This window comes from Heterodontus francisci, chromosome 24 (genome assembly GCF_036365525.1).
Source record: "Heterodontus francisci isolate sHetFra1 chromosome 24, sHetFra1.hap1, whole genome shotgun sequence".
Classification (NCBI taxonomy): Eukaryota; Metazoa; Chordata; class Chondrichthyes; order Heterodontiformes; family Heterodontidae; genus Heterodontus; species Heterodontus francisci.
Genome location: NC_090394.1, coordinates 25,002,784 through 25,018,057, shown reverse-complemented (window position 1 = coordinate 25,018,057; position 15,274 = coordinate 25,002,784). Strand labels below are relative to the sequence as shown.

Genomic DNA, 15,274 nt, shown 5'->3' with positions numbered 1-15,274 from the left:
GAAACTGTGTAAGTGGCCACTTTCAGCCAGTTACAGTGTTTCCCTTGGAGATTACAGTGGCAACCAGGAAGAGCCGCTGTGGGAATCCAGGGCTATTTTGTGTGCCACACTTCAGCTGCACATCACATCTCCCCTCTCCCCCAAACCCAAATCCACCCCCACCATCACCCACAGGGGGCTGAAAAGGAATATCGCTCCCAAAGTGCACTGTACCTGTTCAGGCCAGGTGTGCTGGAATTTCCCATCCCACCACAGGCCTGCCTAGAGTCTGGTGCCAGCCAATGAAAGAGGAAATCCGAGTACAGCTGCTGGCCTGCCCTGGCTGCTGTTGTCAGGGCAACAGCCGAAGACCAGGATCGGCTAGGTAAGTATGAAGTAATTCCAAACTTACCTCTGGGTTTGTCTTTCTACTGAGGTCCATCAGAATTTGCAGTCTGAAGGAGAGGGTTTCTGCTGCCAGCGCACTGCCAACTTCGTAGGTGCCTGTGTCTGGGTGCCCATCAGTTGCAATGACAGCAGAAAGAGGTGAGAGGCCAGAAACATTCCATCCCACAATGGGCCTATTATAGACATATAGAAATCCCAGTGAAAATGGTCCCCGCCCAGTTTTCCCTGATCTGTGTGCCCTGGCAATGGGTGTTCCCCAGGTGCAAAAGTCAGAAGAATTGACCTCTATGTGTCACAGCACAGCCTACTTATTATACAAAGTATACATCACATACGCATATTTTGTAACCTGATTGGCTCAAAATTCATATTCATAAAACAGTGAAAAATCACAACTCAGCAGCTAGGCAGCCTCCCACTCAAATGTGCAAATAACAGGAAGGTGGGTACAAGAAAGTCCAGTGAAAAATGACAATGATTATGACCAAACCTTCACGAACAGTGAACAATACTTGTCAACTATGTCAAAAATGTTTCTGTCCCCCATTTTGTTTTTTGTGCCTGCTAGCTTACCCATAGTTAACAGGTCCAATTTCCAATGTAAGTAATTTGAGGGACAAAATTCTAATTTAACCATAAAACTGCCCAGCTCCTGTTGGAAGTGTACCTACTAAAGATTGTTCTGCTGAAGATTCATGAGTCAGATGCCTGGGGCTCGTGGTTAATTCCAAGGCTGTTTTTTGTACTCCTGATGTAGCTATTTCCTTGTCTCTGGTACAACTCTTGACAATGCTACAGGAAACCTTTTCGGACAGCCTATTCTCGCCTACTTGCCCAAATTTTTGCCTTTGCTGCTGCTCTTTGCTGCCCAAGTACTACCCTCCCTTGCACCCCCATCACCACCCACGCCTTGAGTCCTTTGGGGCTTGAACCAGCTTAACCTCCCGAGGTCATAAGGAACTAACAGTTGTGTGCAAGGCCTCACTGGTTGGGTGGCGCATCCCAAAGTTCTGTCCCATAATTCAATATCAAATTAGTCAGCCAATCATGGACAGCCAGTACATTGTTGTTAAAGGCAAGTTGCTTTTGACGAATGAAATAGATTTTATTGAAGAAGTGACCCTCTGGATAGATGAAGGGAAAGCAGTTGATGTAGTATATACGGAGGAAAATTATAGCACCATAATTGCTTCTGCAGCTATGATCAGTTCAATCAGTACAGAGCAGAGATGGAACTTGGTTATTGAACAATCTGGCTCAGTAACTCATTCGATGTGTCAACTTGGTTCAGTTGATAGCACACTTGCCTCTAAGTGCATTCCAGCCCCAATTCAGGACTTGAGCATTTGACTGAAGCGGAGCGAGTGCTGTGTTGCTGAAGGTGCTGTCTTGAGCATGTGGTGTTCAATGATGGTTGTGCCAACTTGCTCAGGTGGATGGCAATACTCGACATAGATTATGGAGTTCTCCGGCTATTATTTCTTTCATTAGCAGCAATTTATCAGATTATTCATTTGCTGTTTGTAGGACTTTGCACTGGACAAATTGGTTGCAGTGTTTGAATCTAGGGAGAGCCATCTGGGAAGATAATCTTGGTTTCTGGTCTGTATGCTGAAGATGGCCCTTCCACTCTTATTGCCTCATTGGTGTAGCACATTCTTCACACAGAGCTCCTCCCTGAGCTCTTTCTAAGATCCACATACTCTGTACATTCATTTGGGAGGGGTGTAATCTCTCATGGATTACATCCGCCTCAACCACTGCATCACTTTCCTTTTCTCCATCCTATATTGATCCTCCATCTGTTCTATTATGATAGCAAAGAGAGAATGTCCATTGTCAATCCATAACTGGATTCAGAACATCTTACTTGGTGATGGTTAAACCATTTTTTAAAAATTCATTCTTGAGATATGGGCATTGCTAGCAAGGCCAGCATTTATTGCCCATCGACATTTATGTGTCTGGTCCAGTTTAGTTTTTAGTCCATGGTGACTCCCAGCATGTTGATAATGAGGGATTTTACAACGGCAATACCATTGAATGTCAAGTGGTTAGGCTCTCTCTTGAGGTAGATGGACATTTACTGGTTCTTATGCGGCACTTGGCACTTATAAAGCCAAGGCTGGATCCTTTCCAGATCTTGCTGCATGTGGGCACGGACTGCTTCATTATCTGAGGGATTTCCCTGTCGTCTCACCAGTCCTCAGGCTGGCAGAAGCAAGATTAGTTATGCCCGGGTCCATGGCAAAAGCTTCTGCTCCAAACACTTTCTTGTAATCACTTTGTAAAGCTTCTCCAGCCTTCAGGTTCTGAAGTAAAGCTCTTCACCAGTACCAGCTAACATAGCCTCTTTTATTTGTCCTGACCCACCCTTGGTGCACTGCCAATGCCAATCACAGAATTTGAACATTCTAACCCATTACCAGTGATTTCCATATATTATTATGAGCTTTCCACCATATTGGCATGGAAACTGTCAGAAGGCCCAGACCTGACAGGAAACAGAGATGCAGAAACTATGGGAAAGAAGGGGGAAACTCTACAATTTTCAGGCCTCAGTGAAAGAACTTGCATCTATTTAGTGTCTATTTCTCAGGATGTCTCAAAGCTTTTACAGGTGGCTCATGATGCAAGATGACCTGGGAATTTGCCTTATAAAAGCTATCCTAATAGCTTACGTGGAAACTAAGGTGGTCCATAAGGTTCCTGGTTTGATTCCTGATATGTAGTGATTTGATTTTCAATAAGGAAAGAGTAGGGACTTGGCTACAATGAACACCCCATGACTAGGAAAGGTAAAATAAAAAGTTATCATACAGAGGTTCTGCTATTAGCTGCGTTCCAGACACTGCTGGGAAGTGTGAGTTATGTGAATGTTAAAGAAAGCAAAAACATTTACATAGTGCCTTTCATAACTTCAGGACATCCCAAAGCTCTTTACAAACAATGAAGTACTTGTGAAGTGTAGTAACTGTTGTAATGTAGGAAGCGCAGCAGCCAATTTGCACACAGCAAGATCCCACAAACAGCAGTGAAATACCTGTTTTTGGAGGTGTCGATTGAGGGATAAATGTTGGCCAGCACTTCTCTTCTTTGCATAGTGCTGTGGGACCGTTTACATCCACCTAAACAGGCAAACAGGGCCTCAGTTTAACATTTCTTCCAGATACAGCATCACCAACAGTGCAGCACTCCCTCACTACTGCACTGCAGTGTCAGCCTAGGCTACATCCTAGAGTGGGACTTGAACGCACGATGCAAGAGAACTACAACTGAGCCACAATTACAAACACCATTCTGTGGCCATACAAATGCTGATAAAGTCAAGCAAATTCAGAGCCAGTGGAGATAAATTTGCTTGGGCCTTCTCCCATTCTGTTGCTATAGCTACTGTGGAAGTTTGCTGGACGCTCTATTTTTTGCTAGATTAGATAGAGAAAAACTATTTCTTCTGTGGCAGAGTCCAGAGGAAGGGGGCATAGCCTAAAATTAGAGCTAGGCTGGTCACAGGTGATGGCAGAAAGTACTTTCTCCACACAAAGGTTAGTGAAAATCAGGAATTCTCTCCTGTTGAGGCTGGGGTCAGTTAGATGGGGAGATGGATAGATTTTTGTTAGGTAAGTGTATTAAATAATACAGAATCAAAGGAGGTAAATGAAGTTAAAATACAAATCAGCCATGATCCAACTGAATGGTGGAACAGGCCTGAGGGGCAGAATGGTATTTTGCTGTTCATCTGTTCCTACACACATGCAGGTAATAGAGTCATAGAGAGATACAGCACTGAAACAGGCCCTTCGGCCCACTGAGTCTGTGCCGACCAACAACCACCCATTTATACTAAACCTACATTAATCCCATATTCCCTACCATTCTTCTACCCTAGGGGAAATTTACAATGGCCAATTTACCTTTCAACCTGTAATTCTTTGGCTGTGGGAGGAAACCGGAGCACCTGACAGAAACCCACACAGTCACAGGGAGAACTTGCAAGCTCCACACAGACAGTACCCAGAATCGAACCCGGGTCGCTGGAGCTATGAGGCTGCGGTGCTAACCACTGCGCCACTGTGCTGCCCCAGTAAGTGGACTTCTGCTGAAATTCTGCCAAAGTGTTGGTGCAGAAGCCCTACGGAATTTAACCCCCCGTAGTATTTTTGTCCGTTGTGCCATCTAGACAGCAAGGAATGCATCATTTAGGAGGTTGCATGCAAATTGGCCTCTAATCTTAGTTTACATCTTGGCAGTGATACATCCGTTTGAATTCTGGACTTGGGATATATACCAATGGAAATACACAGCCTACAGCTGCAGGTGTGCTGCAACATTCCTCCTAACCCAGACAGTGAACTTTAAAAAAACGCTATTTCCTTCTCTTCTAAATATTTACCCAGACTCTTGTGTCGACAGTGTTGAGGAAGGATACAATGTTAGAATATGGCACTGTGCCAAGAAGTCAAAGCCACCCAAACTTTGCTGATTCAATTGGGCTAGATTCCAGTCTGGATTTTATGTGTAATGGTCAATTTCTCTTCTGCTTGTAATCTGAACTGCCAAAAAACCCTTCGAGCTGAGCCAAGTTCTCCTTTGTACAATTGTCTGACAGAAAGCTCAGTCATGCAAACCAGGTCTTTAACTTGCATATGAGCACAGTGCTAGAGGGCATGACTAATACATGCACGAACACACACTGTCAAGGAAACCCCATATGCCAAATGAGAAATATATTAATTTCATCAGTTGGAAATTTACATTAGACTTTTAATGGAAAAAATCCTACAGTTAATTTTTTAAAAACTAGCAGCCAAGATGGCCACTGCAATTTGCATCTGAAATACCAGGAGATTGAACTGGAGACAAAAGTCTAACAAGGAGCCCAGCCAGAACAATGCTTTGGCTAACTGAGTAGATTATGCAGATCATCCTCGATAACGGGACAGTCAAAGTTATCTTGCGGCATTCATAAGTGAAGACATCCCTCCAGTGGGATGAACATTGACAACCCCACCTAAGAGTGATTTTGGATTTTAGACTTTGCACCTCATTAAAACAAAGGGGATTGAGAGAACCATGTGACCATCTGTCCATCTCTGAAAAACTGGGAGTTTTGTTACACTCACAGAAGACAAGCAGTAACTGAGTGTGCAGCAGCAGAGAAAGCTGCATACTTCCCTTTCTCTCTCTCACTCTCTCTCTCAGAAAATATCAGGTTTGAAAACCATCTATGACTGTTGACGGTCCAAGCCTACAGACTGCTACAGCCAGAGACCACGGGAAGAGAGCCAATTATAATTCTGCCTTCAAGAAAACCCTGAGCAAAGTGGGCCAGCCACAAAGTGCACATTGACCAACCAAGGACTTCAAAGAATACAACTCCAGCTGAACAATTACCAAATCATCCAACCTCAAACTGTGTATTTAATTTTTATTTATTCTGGACTTTAATCCAACCAAAAACCCTACTTTCCACTTTGTAATCTATTTGTATGTGTGTGATTCTTGTGTGAATATGTGTGTGAATCTGTAGCATTTTAAAAATTCTTTTTAAATCAGGGTTAGAGTGTTAAGTATAAACTCAAGAAAACCGGTCTGATTGGTTCTTTCATAATCACAGTAAAGGAAAAAGGTAAAACACTCAGTGAGGTGGTAAACACAACCACTGTTTAAAACGAATAAACTCTGTTGCGGTCAAATAAGAAGAAGGGCAAGAGGGGAGCCTGAGACCCCCTCCTCACCTAACAACATGCATACACACACACTTGCATATGCACAGTTGCACTCACCTACATGCGCAATACACACACACACTTGCACTTCACACATACATATAAATGCATCATGTATACACACACACACACAAACATGCATACACACGCAAATGCGTGCACACACATGCTAATGCATATGCACACTCACATACACATATGCATGCACATACACACATACATGCAGTGCACATGCCCACATAAAAGCAGAAAACTATGGAGTAAAATGTTCCAGCACGGGGACCTATGCTTTTCTGATGTGATGCCAACTGCCCACAAGGCCCTGCCATGGTCGCTAGGTTGTAGGTTCATGCTCCATGCTGGGGGTGAGGGGGTGAGGTAGGTTGACTTCAAAAGAAATAAAAATGGCCTGCTGACTCGTTATCACCCATTTCACACTAACACACAGAGCCAAGATCTACCCCAGAACTTGAGCACATCAGGTAGGTTAAGATTTCAGTGCAATACTTAACGAGTGCTATCTTGTCAGAGATATCATACTTTAGATGTTAATCAGAGATCCTGCCTGCCAGTTCAAGGGGGCATTAAAGTGCCATTGGCACTATTCCAAAGAGAATGTGGAGTTATCCTTGTGTCCTGGCCAATATTCCTCAAACAAACCCACCAAAATTAATTAGTTGGTGTCATGTTCGGCCCCCACCTGCCAAGAATGAGGCACATTAATGTTGTCATGAACATTGATTTTAAACTGTTACTGGAGTGAAGAAAGGACTTGTTAAACAGATCAGCCATGGCTGGAAAAGACATTTGCATATTAACAAACAGTATTTGGAAGGACAAAGCAGCCATTCCCTGACACATTCAACCTACAATGGACTTTTGATCACCAGACGTTGAAGGTGGGGGAGCTCGCATTCCAGGTTGACTGCTAAGATGGCTGAATACACAAACGGACATGGTCAAACCAGCTAGTCACATGACTAACCTACTGGGCAACCTGAGTTTTTTGAATTTGTACTAACAGTTTAGGCAGAAAGCAGAATGGTCCTGGACTGAGAAGATCTCTCCTGCTGGCTCACCACAGCCTCTCCTGTCTGCCTGCTCCCATCTCTTTCTCTCAAGCCTCTGAATTCACTGAAGACACATGAACCCCAAGAAAGAAAAGCCTCCTACAACGAACAAGGTTTAAGAAGAATACTGGGCCCCAACGAAAAGCAAGATCTATCTACAATCAAGGACTCTACAGTGAGCTCGAAGAACTGTAACAAAAACTCTTCAGATATTGCCTCAAACTTCTCCACTTTATTTTTCTTCTGCTCTTTTCTGTCTCTATTTGCATGTGTGCATCGTGTATGTATGCTAGCATGGGCATGTTGTGTATCCGTAGGTGTTGACTGAATTAGAGTTTAAGTTTAAGTTTAATAAGTTTCAACTTTTCTTCTTTAAACCTAAAAAAGCCTGTTTGTGCTGGTTTCTTTGCCTTATAATTGGAAAGCGGTGAACAAGGATTGACCAAGGGGGAGCTAAAAGCACGATGTGTTTAAATTAAGTCCCTGTTACGGTAAGGCTGAGAGGGACCCGTAGACACCTTTCTCAGCTGGTCGTAACAGTTGGTCATTCATCTCATTGCTTTATGTGGAATCTTGCTGTGCGCATTGTGCTGCCATGCTTGTCTCCATAACAATTGCTGAATTGCAAAAGGTATTTCATTGTATGTGATGCATTGTGAGACATGATAAGGTGCTGGATAACCTGCAAGTCTTTCTTCCTTTACATTAAGCTTTCTGAAGATCATTTGAATGAAGTGAAGGAAAGTATAAAATCACTGGAGTGGTATGTGGTTTATCCTCCAGGCGTACCTCATTAAGCTGGTGGGCAGCCATAAAGACAGGGCTAAAATGTGGCGAGTCGAAGAGACTTAGTAGTTGGCAGGAAAAAAGACAGAGGCGCAAGGGGAGAGCCAACTGCGTAACAGCCCCGACAAACAAATTTCTCTGCAGCACCTGTGGAAGAGCCTGTCACTCTAGAATTGGCCTTTATAGCCACTCCAGGCGCTGCTTCACAAACCACTGACCACCTCCAGGCGTGTATCCATTGTCTCTCGAGATAAGGAGGCCCAAAAGAACCTCATTTTGCCAATAAACCGTTCTGAAGTGTGGTTTGCACAGAGTCAACATTAAGCGATAATTTACTACAGTGAAGTTGGAGATAAATTTACTGCACAGACTTCGCAACAGTAGCTGCAAAAATTCAAAGAAAATCCCTTCCCTCTACTGCAGAGTTACAAAAAAGCTCCAGTCCATTACCTGCATTACCTGCAGATGAATGGAAGCTGGCTGCAATGGGACAGATCTCTGGAGACTAACTTTAAAGCAGGAGTCTCATTCATCACCAAGGTTGTCAATTCCTCGTGCTTTGACTGTTCCTAATGGATTAGAAGTCTGTGGTGATAAATATCCCCCTGGGACTGCTCTGTCAGGGTAAGCAAGTCCCTGGTTACAGGGCCATTAACTTTGCTGAATTACCGTGGGATTTGGTGAAAAAGCTATTGCTGTAAATAGAACCAACTCACTTCACATTGTATGCAGAGTCAGGCTTCCGAATTATACATTTTATCTGATTTTTCTTGCCAAGGAAGCCTGGTTGAGGTGTGGGCCCACAGATACTAGACATCCTCCACTAACTCATCTAACTGGCCATTCGTGAGTTTAGATGAGAAGTGCTAGCAGACCATCTAAGCCTGACAGATACCACAGCATCGTTTCTCTCCTCTCACCAATGCCCGCACCATCTTTTACTACAATTATTAGCACTCCCTTTGCCTTGATTCCGTGGCAACCCTGTCATTTAATTTCTCCTGCCCTCCGCCCTATTACAGACCTCTCCTTTTGTTCTTCCCCCTCCCCCTTTCACTTGCTCAAAGCCGATTACATTTCTAACTTTTGCCAGTTCTGATGAAGTGTAACAGACTTGAAACGTTAACTCTGTTTCTCTCTCCACAGATGCTACCAGGCCTGCTGAGTATTTATGGCACAGAGGAAGGCCATTTGGCCCATCAAGTCCATGCCAGCTCTCCATGGAGCTATACAGTCAGTCCCACTCCCCCGCTCAATCCCCATAGACCTGCAAGTCTATTTCTCTCAGGTGGCCACCCAACTTCCTCTTGATGTCATTGATTGTCTCCGCTTCCACCATCCTTGTGGGCAACGAGTTCCAGGTCATTACCACCCGCTGTATAAAAAAGTGCTTCCTCACATTCCCCTGGCATCTTTTGCCCAAAATCTTCAATCTGTGTTCCCTAGTCCTTGTACCATTTGTTAATGGGAACAGTTTTTCCTTGTCTAAGTCTCCCAAAATTTTGTACACTTCTATTAAATTTCCCTCAACCTCCTTTGTTCTAAGGAGAACAAACCCAACCTTTTCCAACCTAACCTTGTATCTAAAATCACCCATCCCTGGCACCATTCTGGTAAATCTCCTCGGTACCCTGTTAAGGACCCTCACATCCTTCCTGAAGTGTGGTGACCAGAACTGGACACAATACTCCAGTTGGGGCCTAACCAGATCTTTATAAAGGTTCAGCATGACTTCCCTGCTTTTGTACTCAATGCCTCTATTTATGAAGCCCAAGATCCCATATGCTTTACTAAGCACTCTCTCAATATGTCCTGCCACCTTCAAAGGTCGATGCACATACACTCCCAGGTCCCTCTGTTCCTGCACACTCTTTAGGACTGTGCCATTAATCATATATTGCCTCTCCCTATTCCTTCGGCCAAAATGCATCACCTCACACTTGTCAGTGTTAAATACCATCTGCCACCTCTCTGCCCATTCTGCTAGCCTATCTATGTCCTGTTGCAGGCGGTTCATATCATCCTCACTATTTGCCATTCCTCCAAGTTTGATGTCATTGACAAATTTTGAGATTCTACTCTGTATTCCAAGATCCAAGTCATTAATATATAGGAAAAAAAGCAGTGATCCCAGCACTGACCTTTGGGAAACATCACTGTCTACCACCCTCCAATCTGAAAACAACTATTTACTATGACTTGCTGTTTTCTGTCCTTAAGCCATTTCCAGTACTTTCTGTTTGGCTGCTTGTTTGCATTGTGACACTGCTGGGCCTCTGATTTCCTGCCTGCTCCATTCTGCAAGGTAATGGCAAGCTCTGTCATGGCTGCCATCTGCCTTTGTGCATCGCAATCTAGAGTCGGTTGCCGCCTCCATGCAGCATCCAGCATCACTAATTGGGCACCGAGCTCACCTCCGACCCAATTAGTGGCTTTCCATTTCAAAATATCGCTGTATCAACAATGCAGATGCAACGTGGGGTCAGGACCCAGAAATGATCCGAGAGTTGAGTTCCGGACCCCGGATTGAAAATCAAGCCTTTGGTCTCGACTGAATTAATTGATCTTCAAAAAGGCACACAATCAGCCAAAACACTCCGAAGAAGGTCACTGACCCGAAACGTTAACTCTGCTTCTCTTTCCACAGATGCTGCCAGACCTGCTGAGTGGTTCCAGCATTTCTTGTTTTTATTTCAGCCAAAACACTCCACAGCTAGGGAAGCCAAACTTAAAAAAAAAAGTACAGGGTTTCTGCTATTTGCTATGTACCAGAAACTGGCTGGAAAGTGTGAGAATGTGAACACTAAAGGAAGAACAAGTTCGCATTTATATAGCACCTTTCATGACCTCAGGATGTTCCAAAGCTCTCTAAAACCAATGAAGTACTTTTGAAGTCTAGTCACAGTTGTAATATAGGAAACATGGCAGAAAATTTGCACATAGCAAGGTCTCACAAACAGCAATGTAATAATGAGCAGTTAATGTTTTTCAGTGATGTTGGTTAAGGGATAAATATTGACCTGAACACCAGGGAGATCTCCCCTGCCAAATATTGCAATGGGTTCATTTGCATCCACCTGAGAAGGCGGATAGGGCCTTGGTTTAATATCTGTTCCAAAGGGTGGCACCTCTGACAGTGCAGCACTCTGTCAGTACTGCGCTGTGAGTGTTATCCTCAATTGTTGTGCTCATGTCTCTGTAGCAGGACTCTGTTTAAATAGCCTTAGCGTGAAGGCTCCCACATGGCCAGGTGGCAGTCAATACCAAAGGAGCAGTACGACAAAATGAAGTAATACTTGAGAAGGAATGAGAATTGAGGAGGAAACAGCCTTGGTTACAGAAAAATAGTAGAGAATAAATCAGGCTGAAATATTTTAGCCGATGACACTCATATTGTAGAGCAATGCCCATCCATGTCATATAAATACAAATTGGCCCAGAATTTGTGGTCAGCGGTGAGTGTGAAGTGACTGCACTGACCCCTGATCTTGAAGAAAGCTTCCCAGAAAGATCTAGCAATCTCTGTGGTACCGATTTCAACATTTCGGACGTTCATTTCATTCTGGTGCCAGCTACAGGGGATCTTTGACATCCAATAACATTAAGGACATCAAGAAGGCTAAACAGACAATCACATTGAAGAATTCTCACAGACAGCACATCAGGAAGTAAAAAGCAGATTTTATCATTCACTTTATAATTTTGCAGGAAGCGAAATAAAGGTTGGGACGTATAAATGGGATTAAGGTAGGAGCTGAGATCATAAACAAACTTAAAACAAAACTTCCTATTATTTTAAAAATCTCTGGAATTTTTTTTATCATAATGGAGAAATATGACATGCCATAAATATAAAATTAGTTTTTCAGGGTCAGAGAAATGGTTCATTCGTAATTATGGCTTAGTACACCATTAAAAACACAGTTACACCTCATTCAAAAAGTTGTACCTTTTTCAAGGGTTTTTCAAGTGGAAATAATAGTGTAAAAATTGAAGTTTACATCAAGTGAGTGATTTCTAATTGATTTCCATCTACAAGGGCTTCAATTGCACACCCTGTGGAGGAATGAGAAACCACTGACAGCAACTTCTGGATTTTCACGTTTAGCAAGCATGTGCGGACGCCAGAAGTTGCTGTCAGTTTCACATAGTAATGATGGCAAACACGAACAGTTTCGTCGTCAATACAACCACAAAATGCAGGTCACATATGTAAATTAAAAATATTTCCAGGTCACAACATTCCAGAGTTATTAACTGACACTGTGAGCATAACATTATGGACAGAGCAACCTAATGCAGAAATAAATGCCACTCACGAGTAAAAATGTTATTCAAGAAAAGGTTGTTAATCAAAACCCAAAGTTGGTTGAAAAGACAAAGAAGCAGAGAGCACATTTATAAAAACAAACTGGAAATTTGGTATGGAAAATGTTAGAAATGGTTAAACAAGCTTGCTTTAAATGGCACTCACAGTCCCAGACTGATGAGCTGTTAATCAGGCTTGCTGTTGTGAGATCTCGGGAAGCACAAGGACAATTCCAACCAACACAGCAACTCAGCAGAATGTCACTTATCCCCACCACCCATCGGCCAATCGTAAAATCATAATTACGTTCAAGGAGGAAGTCTTTGACACACTGAGGCAAAATTTGCAGTCTGTTGATTCCTCCACCTGAATGAGGCGATGTTACTTATGATCTTCCCCCCTTTTCCCTTCCTTTCCCTGTCATAGCCCCCAATACACCCCTCCTTCCCCCCCACCCCCCATTCATCACCCAACTATTTTTCACTTCTTCTTTACTCTATCCTTTCCTTTCTCCCTTCCACCTCCTCCCTTCCATCTGTACCCTTTCCCCCGTCTCACTCTTCCCTTCCCTTCAGCCTCATCCCTCCTTTTGCCTTCTCCCTCCTTACACCATTCCCAGTACCCACTTTCCTGTGCTTACCCCATCTACTCCTCCCAATCTCTCTGCCCTTCACCTGTTTCCCTTCTACCTCCCCTCTTCGGCAGTCAGCCATGGCTCAGTGGATAGCACTCTTACCACCGAGTCAGAAGATTGAGCATGTAATCTAGTCTGACATTCCAATGCAGTACTGAGGGAGTGCAGATCTGTTGGAAGTGCCACCTTTTGAATGAGGCATTAAATCAAAGCGCTGTCTGTTCTCTCAGGTGGATGTAAAAGATCCCATGCTGCTATTTTGAAGAAGAGCAGGGGAGTTCTCCCAGGTGTCCTGGCTAATAGTTATCCCACAATCAGCATCACTAAAAAACAGATTATCTGCTCATTATCACATTGCTGTTTGTGGGAGCTTGCTCTGCACAAATTGACTGTTGCATTTCCTACATTACAACAGTCCATGCATTTCAAAAGTATTTACCTGTCTGTAAAGCATTTTGGGATGTCCTGAGGTTGTGAAAGTTGCTATAAAAATGAAATTCTTTCTGGCAGTGAAGGCAAAAAGCCTGGGATCATTTAAGAAACAATTGGACGCTACCATGCATAAAATCTGGATGGCTGAATTAAGATGAGCTGAATGGCATTCCTCATTTCCAGTTACGTTGTGAGCTAGAAGTCAACCAACCATTCACTGCACATTCCTCTTTCTCCTCAGCTGTTTATAATTCAACAGGAATTGGGGAGGAGTTCAATGCAAATAATTAATCAACCAGGAAACAATGTTAAATTGTGAGCGATGTCATGTTTTGGAGCAGGTACAAGTGTGAGCTTACATTAAGCAGCAGAATCTTCTCTATCTGGCTATTTCTCAAGGTGCGACTGTTTAAAGGATCGCAGGGGAATGTATGTGAAAGAGCTGCATTTAACAATCACTGTTGTGAACAGCTTTATTGGAGTATCTCTGCTGACTCTGCCATTCTGCTTTCAACAGGTAATTACTATTCAGATTAAACCTTGATACAAATAAGCCCCGACAGTGTGATTAACTTTCATAAGGAGAACTCGTAGCAATGTCTGTTCACCTCTCTGGTTGGCAGGGACTTTAAATTCAGTCCACATCTTGACTGAAAGTTTACCAGCTTCAATATTTACTTAACGCAATCTTAGCCCACTTTCTTTCCTCTTCTGCTTATTTTTTCTGGGGTATGGTACATTAGTTAAACGTGGTTGTAGCAACAATTTCAGAAGTGGATTTTTGAGAACCTGTTATGCTGTATGTCATGCAGGAGATTGTTCAGAGCAGTTCGATTTTTGGCACTTCACTTATTTTCCATCAATCTGGAGTGACCATTTTATTAACACAACTTTCTGATGCTGTACTACTCCATATGAATGCTAAGTCAATAAGAAAAGCCTGCCTTGAAATAATCAGAGAGGTTCATTTAGTTCATATGAGAACATCAAACATCAGCAAATTGCTAACAATTCTCCCCGAAACTTCAATAACCAGCAATGTACTTCTGACTACTATCACACAACAACAGTAATATCCAAGTTAATGTGAAAATCCCCTCCAGTTGAAAACTGTTATGGATGTTTAATGAATCAAGAGAGTGGAAGAACTGTGAGAATGAGGCTAGTTGGATCACAAAGACACTGTATGCTAGATGGACTGCATGGTCTATTTTCTATAACTTATGTCAGAAGGATGAATGAATGAACTTTACCTGCGTTTGGTACATGTCAGCCTTGGCTCAGTTGGTTGCAATCTTGCCTCTGAGCTAATGAAGTAATGGTTTCAGGCCGCACTCCGGGACTTGAGCTCATCTTCTAGGCTGACACTGCAGTGCCTTACTAAGGGAATGCTGCACTGTTGGTAGGTGCTGTGTTTCAGATGAGATATTAAACTGAGGCCCTGTTTGTTCTCTCGGATGAATGTAAATGATTCCATGCTACTCTTCAAAGAAGAGCAGGGAAAGTGCCTTGTCTTAGCATTATCCCTCAACCAATACCAGCAAAACTTGGCTATTCACCTCATTGCTATTGTTGTGTAGGCAAATTTCCATGCACCATAACATCGACTCCACTTCAGCAGTATTTCGTTGGCTGTGAAACGTGATACAAATTTTTTTACTTGAACAATAAGTAACTTGTTTATTAGTCTACAGCATCATATTTATCCAAAGTAACATGGTGTGGTAAGATAGGTGTCAAGTAACCCATAGTGTATACATGTAAGGTAACTTGTTGATTATCACAACAGGGGTGATTCACCTTTTATAATAGTTTTCTGTCCAGCCAGGGTTGCCAACTCTGGTTGGACATATTCTTGGAGTTTTCATCCTGTCTCCAACTGCCCTGCCTCCATACTCCCACCACTGGTCACCTGACATGTCAACTT

General features: G+C 43.1%; 1 protein-coding gene across 2 annotated transcripts in view; it reads left to right on the top strand.

Annotated features, from left to right (window-relative positions):
• The first annotated feature begins 13,680 nt into the window (after positions 1 to 13,680).
• LOC137383658 (putative sodium-coupled neutral amino acid transporter 10) overlaps positions 13,681 to 15,274 on the top strand; it is a 67,218-nt gene continuing 65,624 nt past the window's right edge. For both annotated transcript variants that reach the window (XM_068056812.1, XM_068056815.1), the window contains exon 1: positions 13,681 to 13,864. In XM_068056812.1, the coding sequence (XP_067912913.1) occupies positions 13,775 to 13,864 (90 nt within the window). In that variant the 5' untranslated portion in view covers positions 13,681 to 13,774. The remainder of the gene's footprint in view (positions 13,865 to 15,274) is intronic.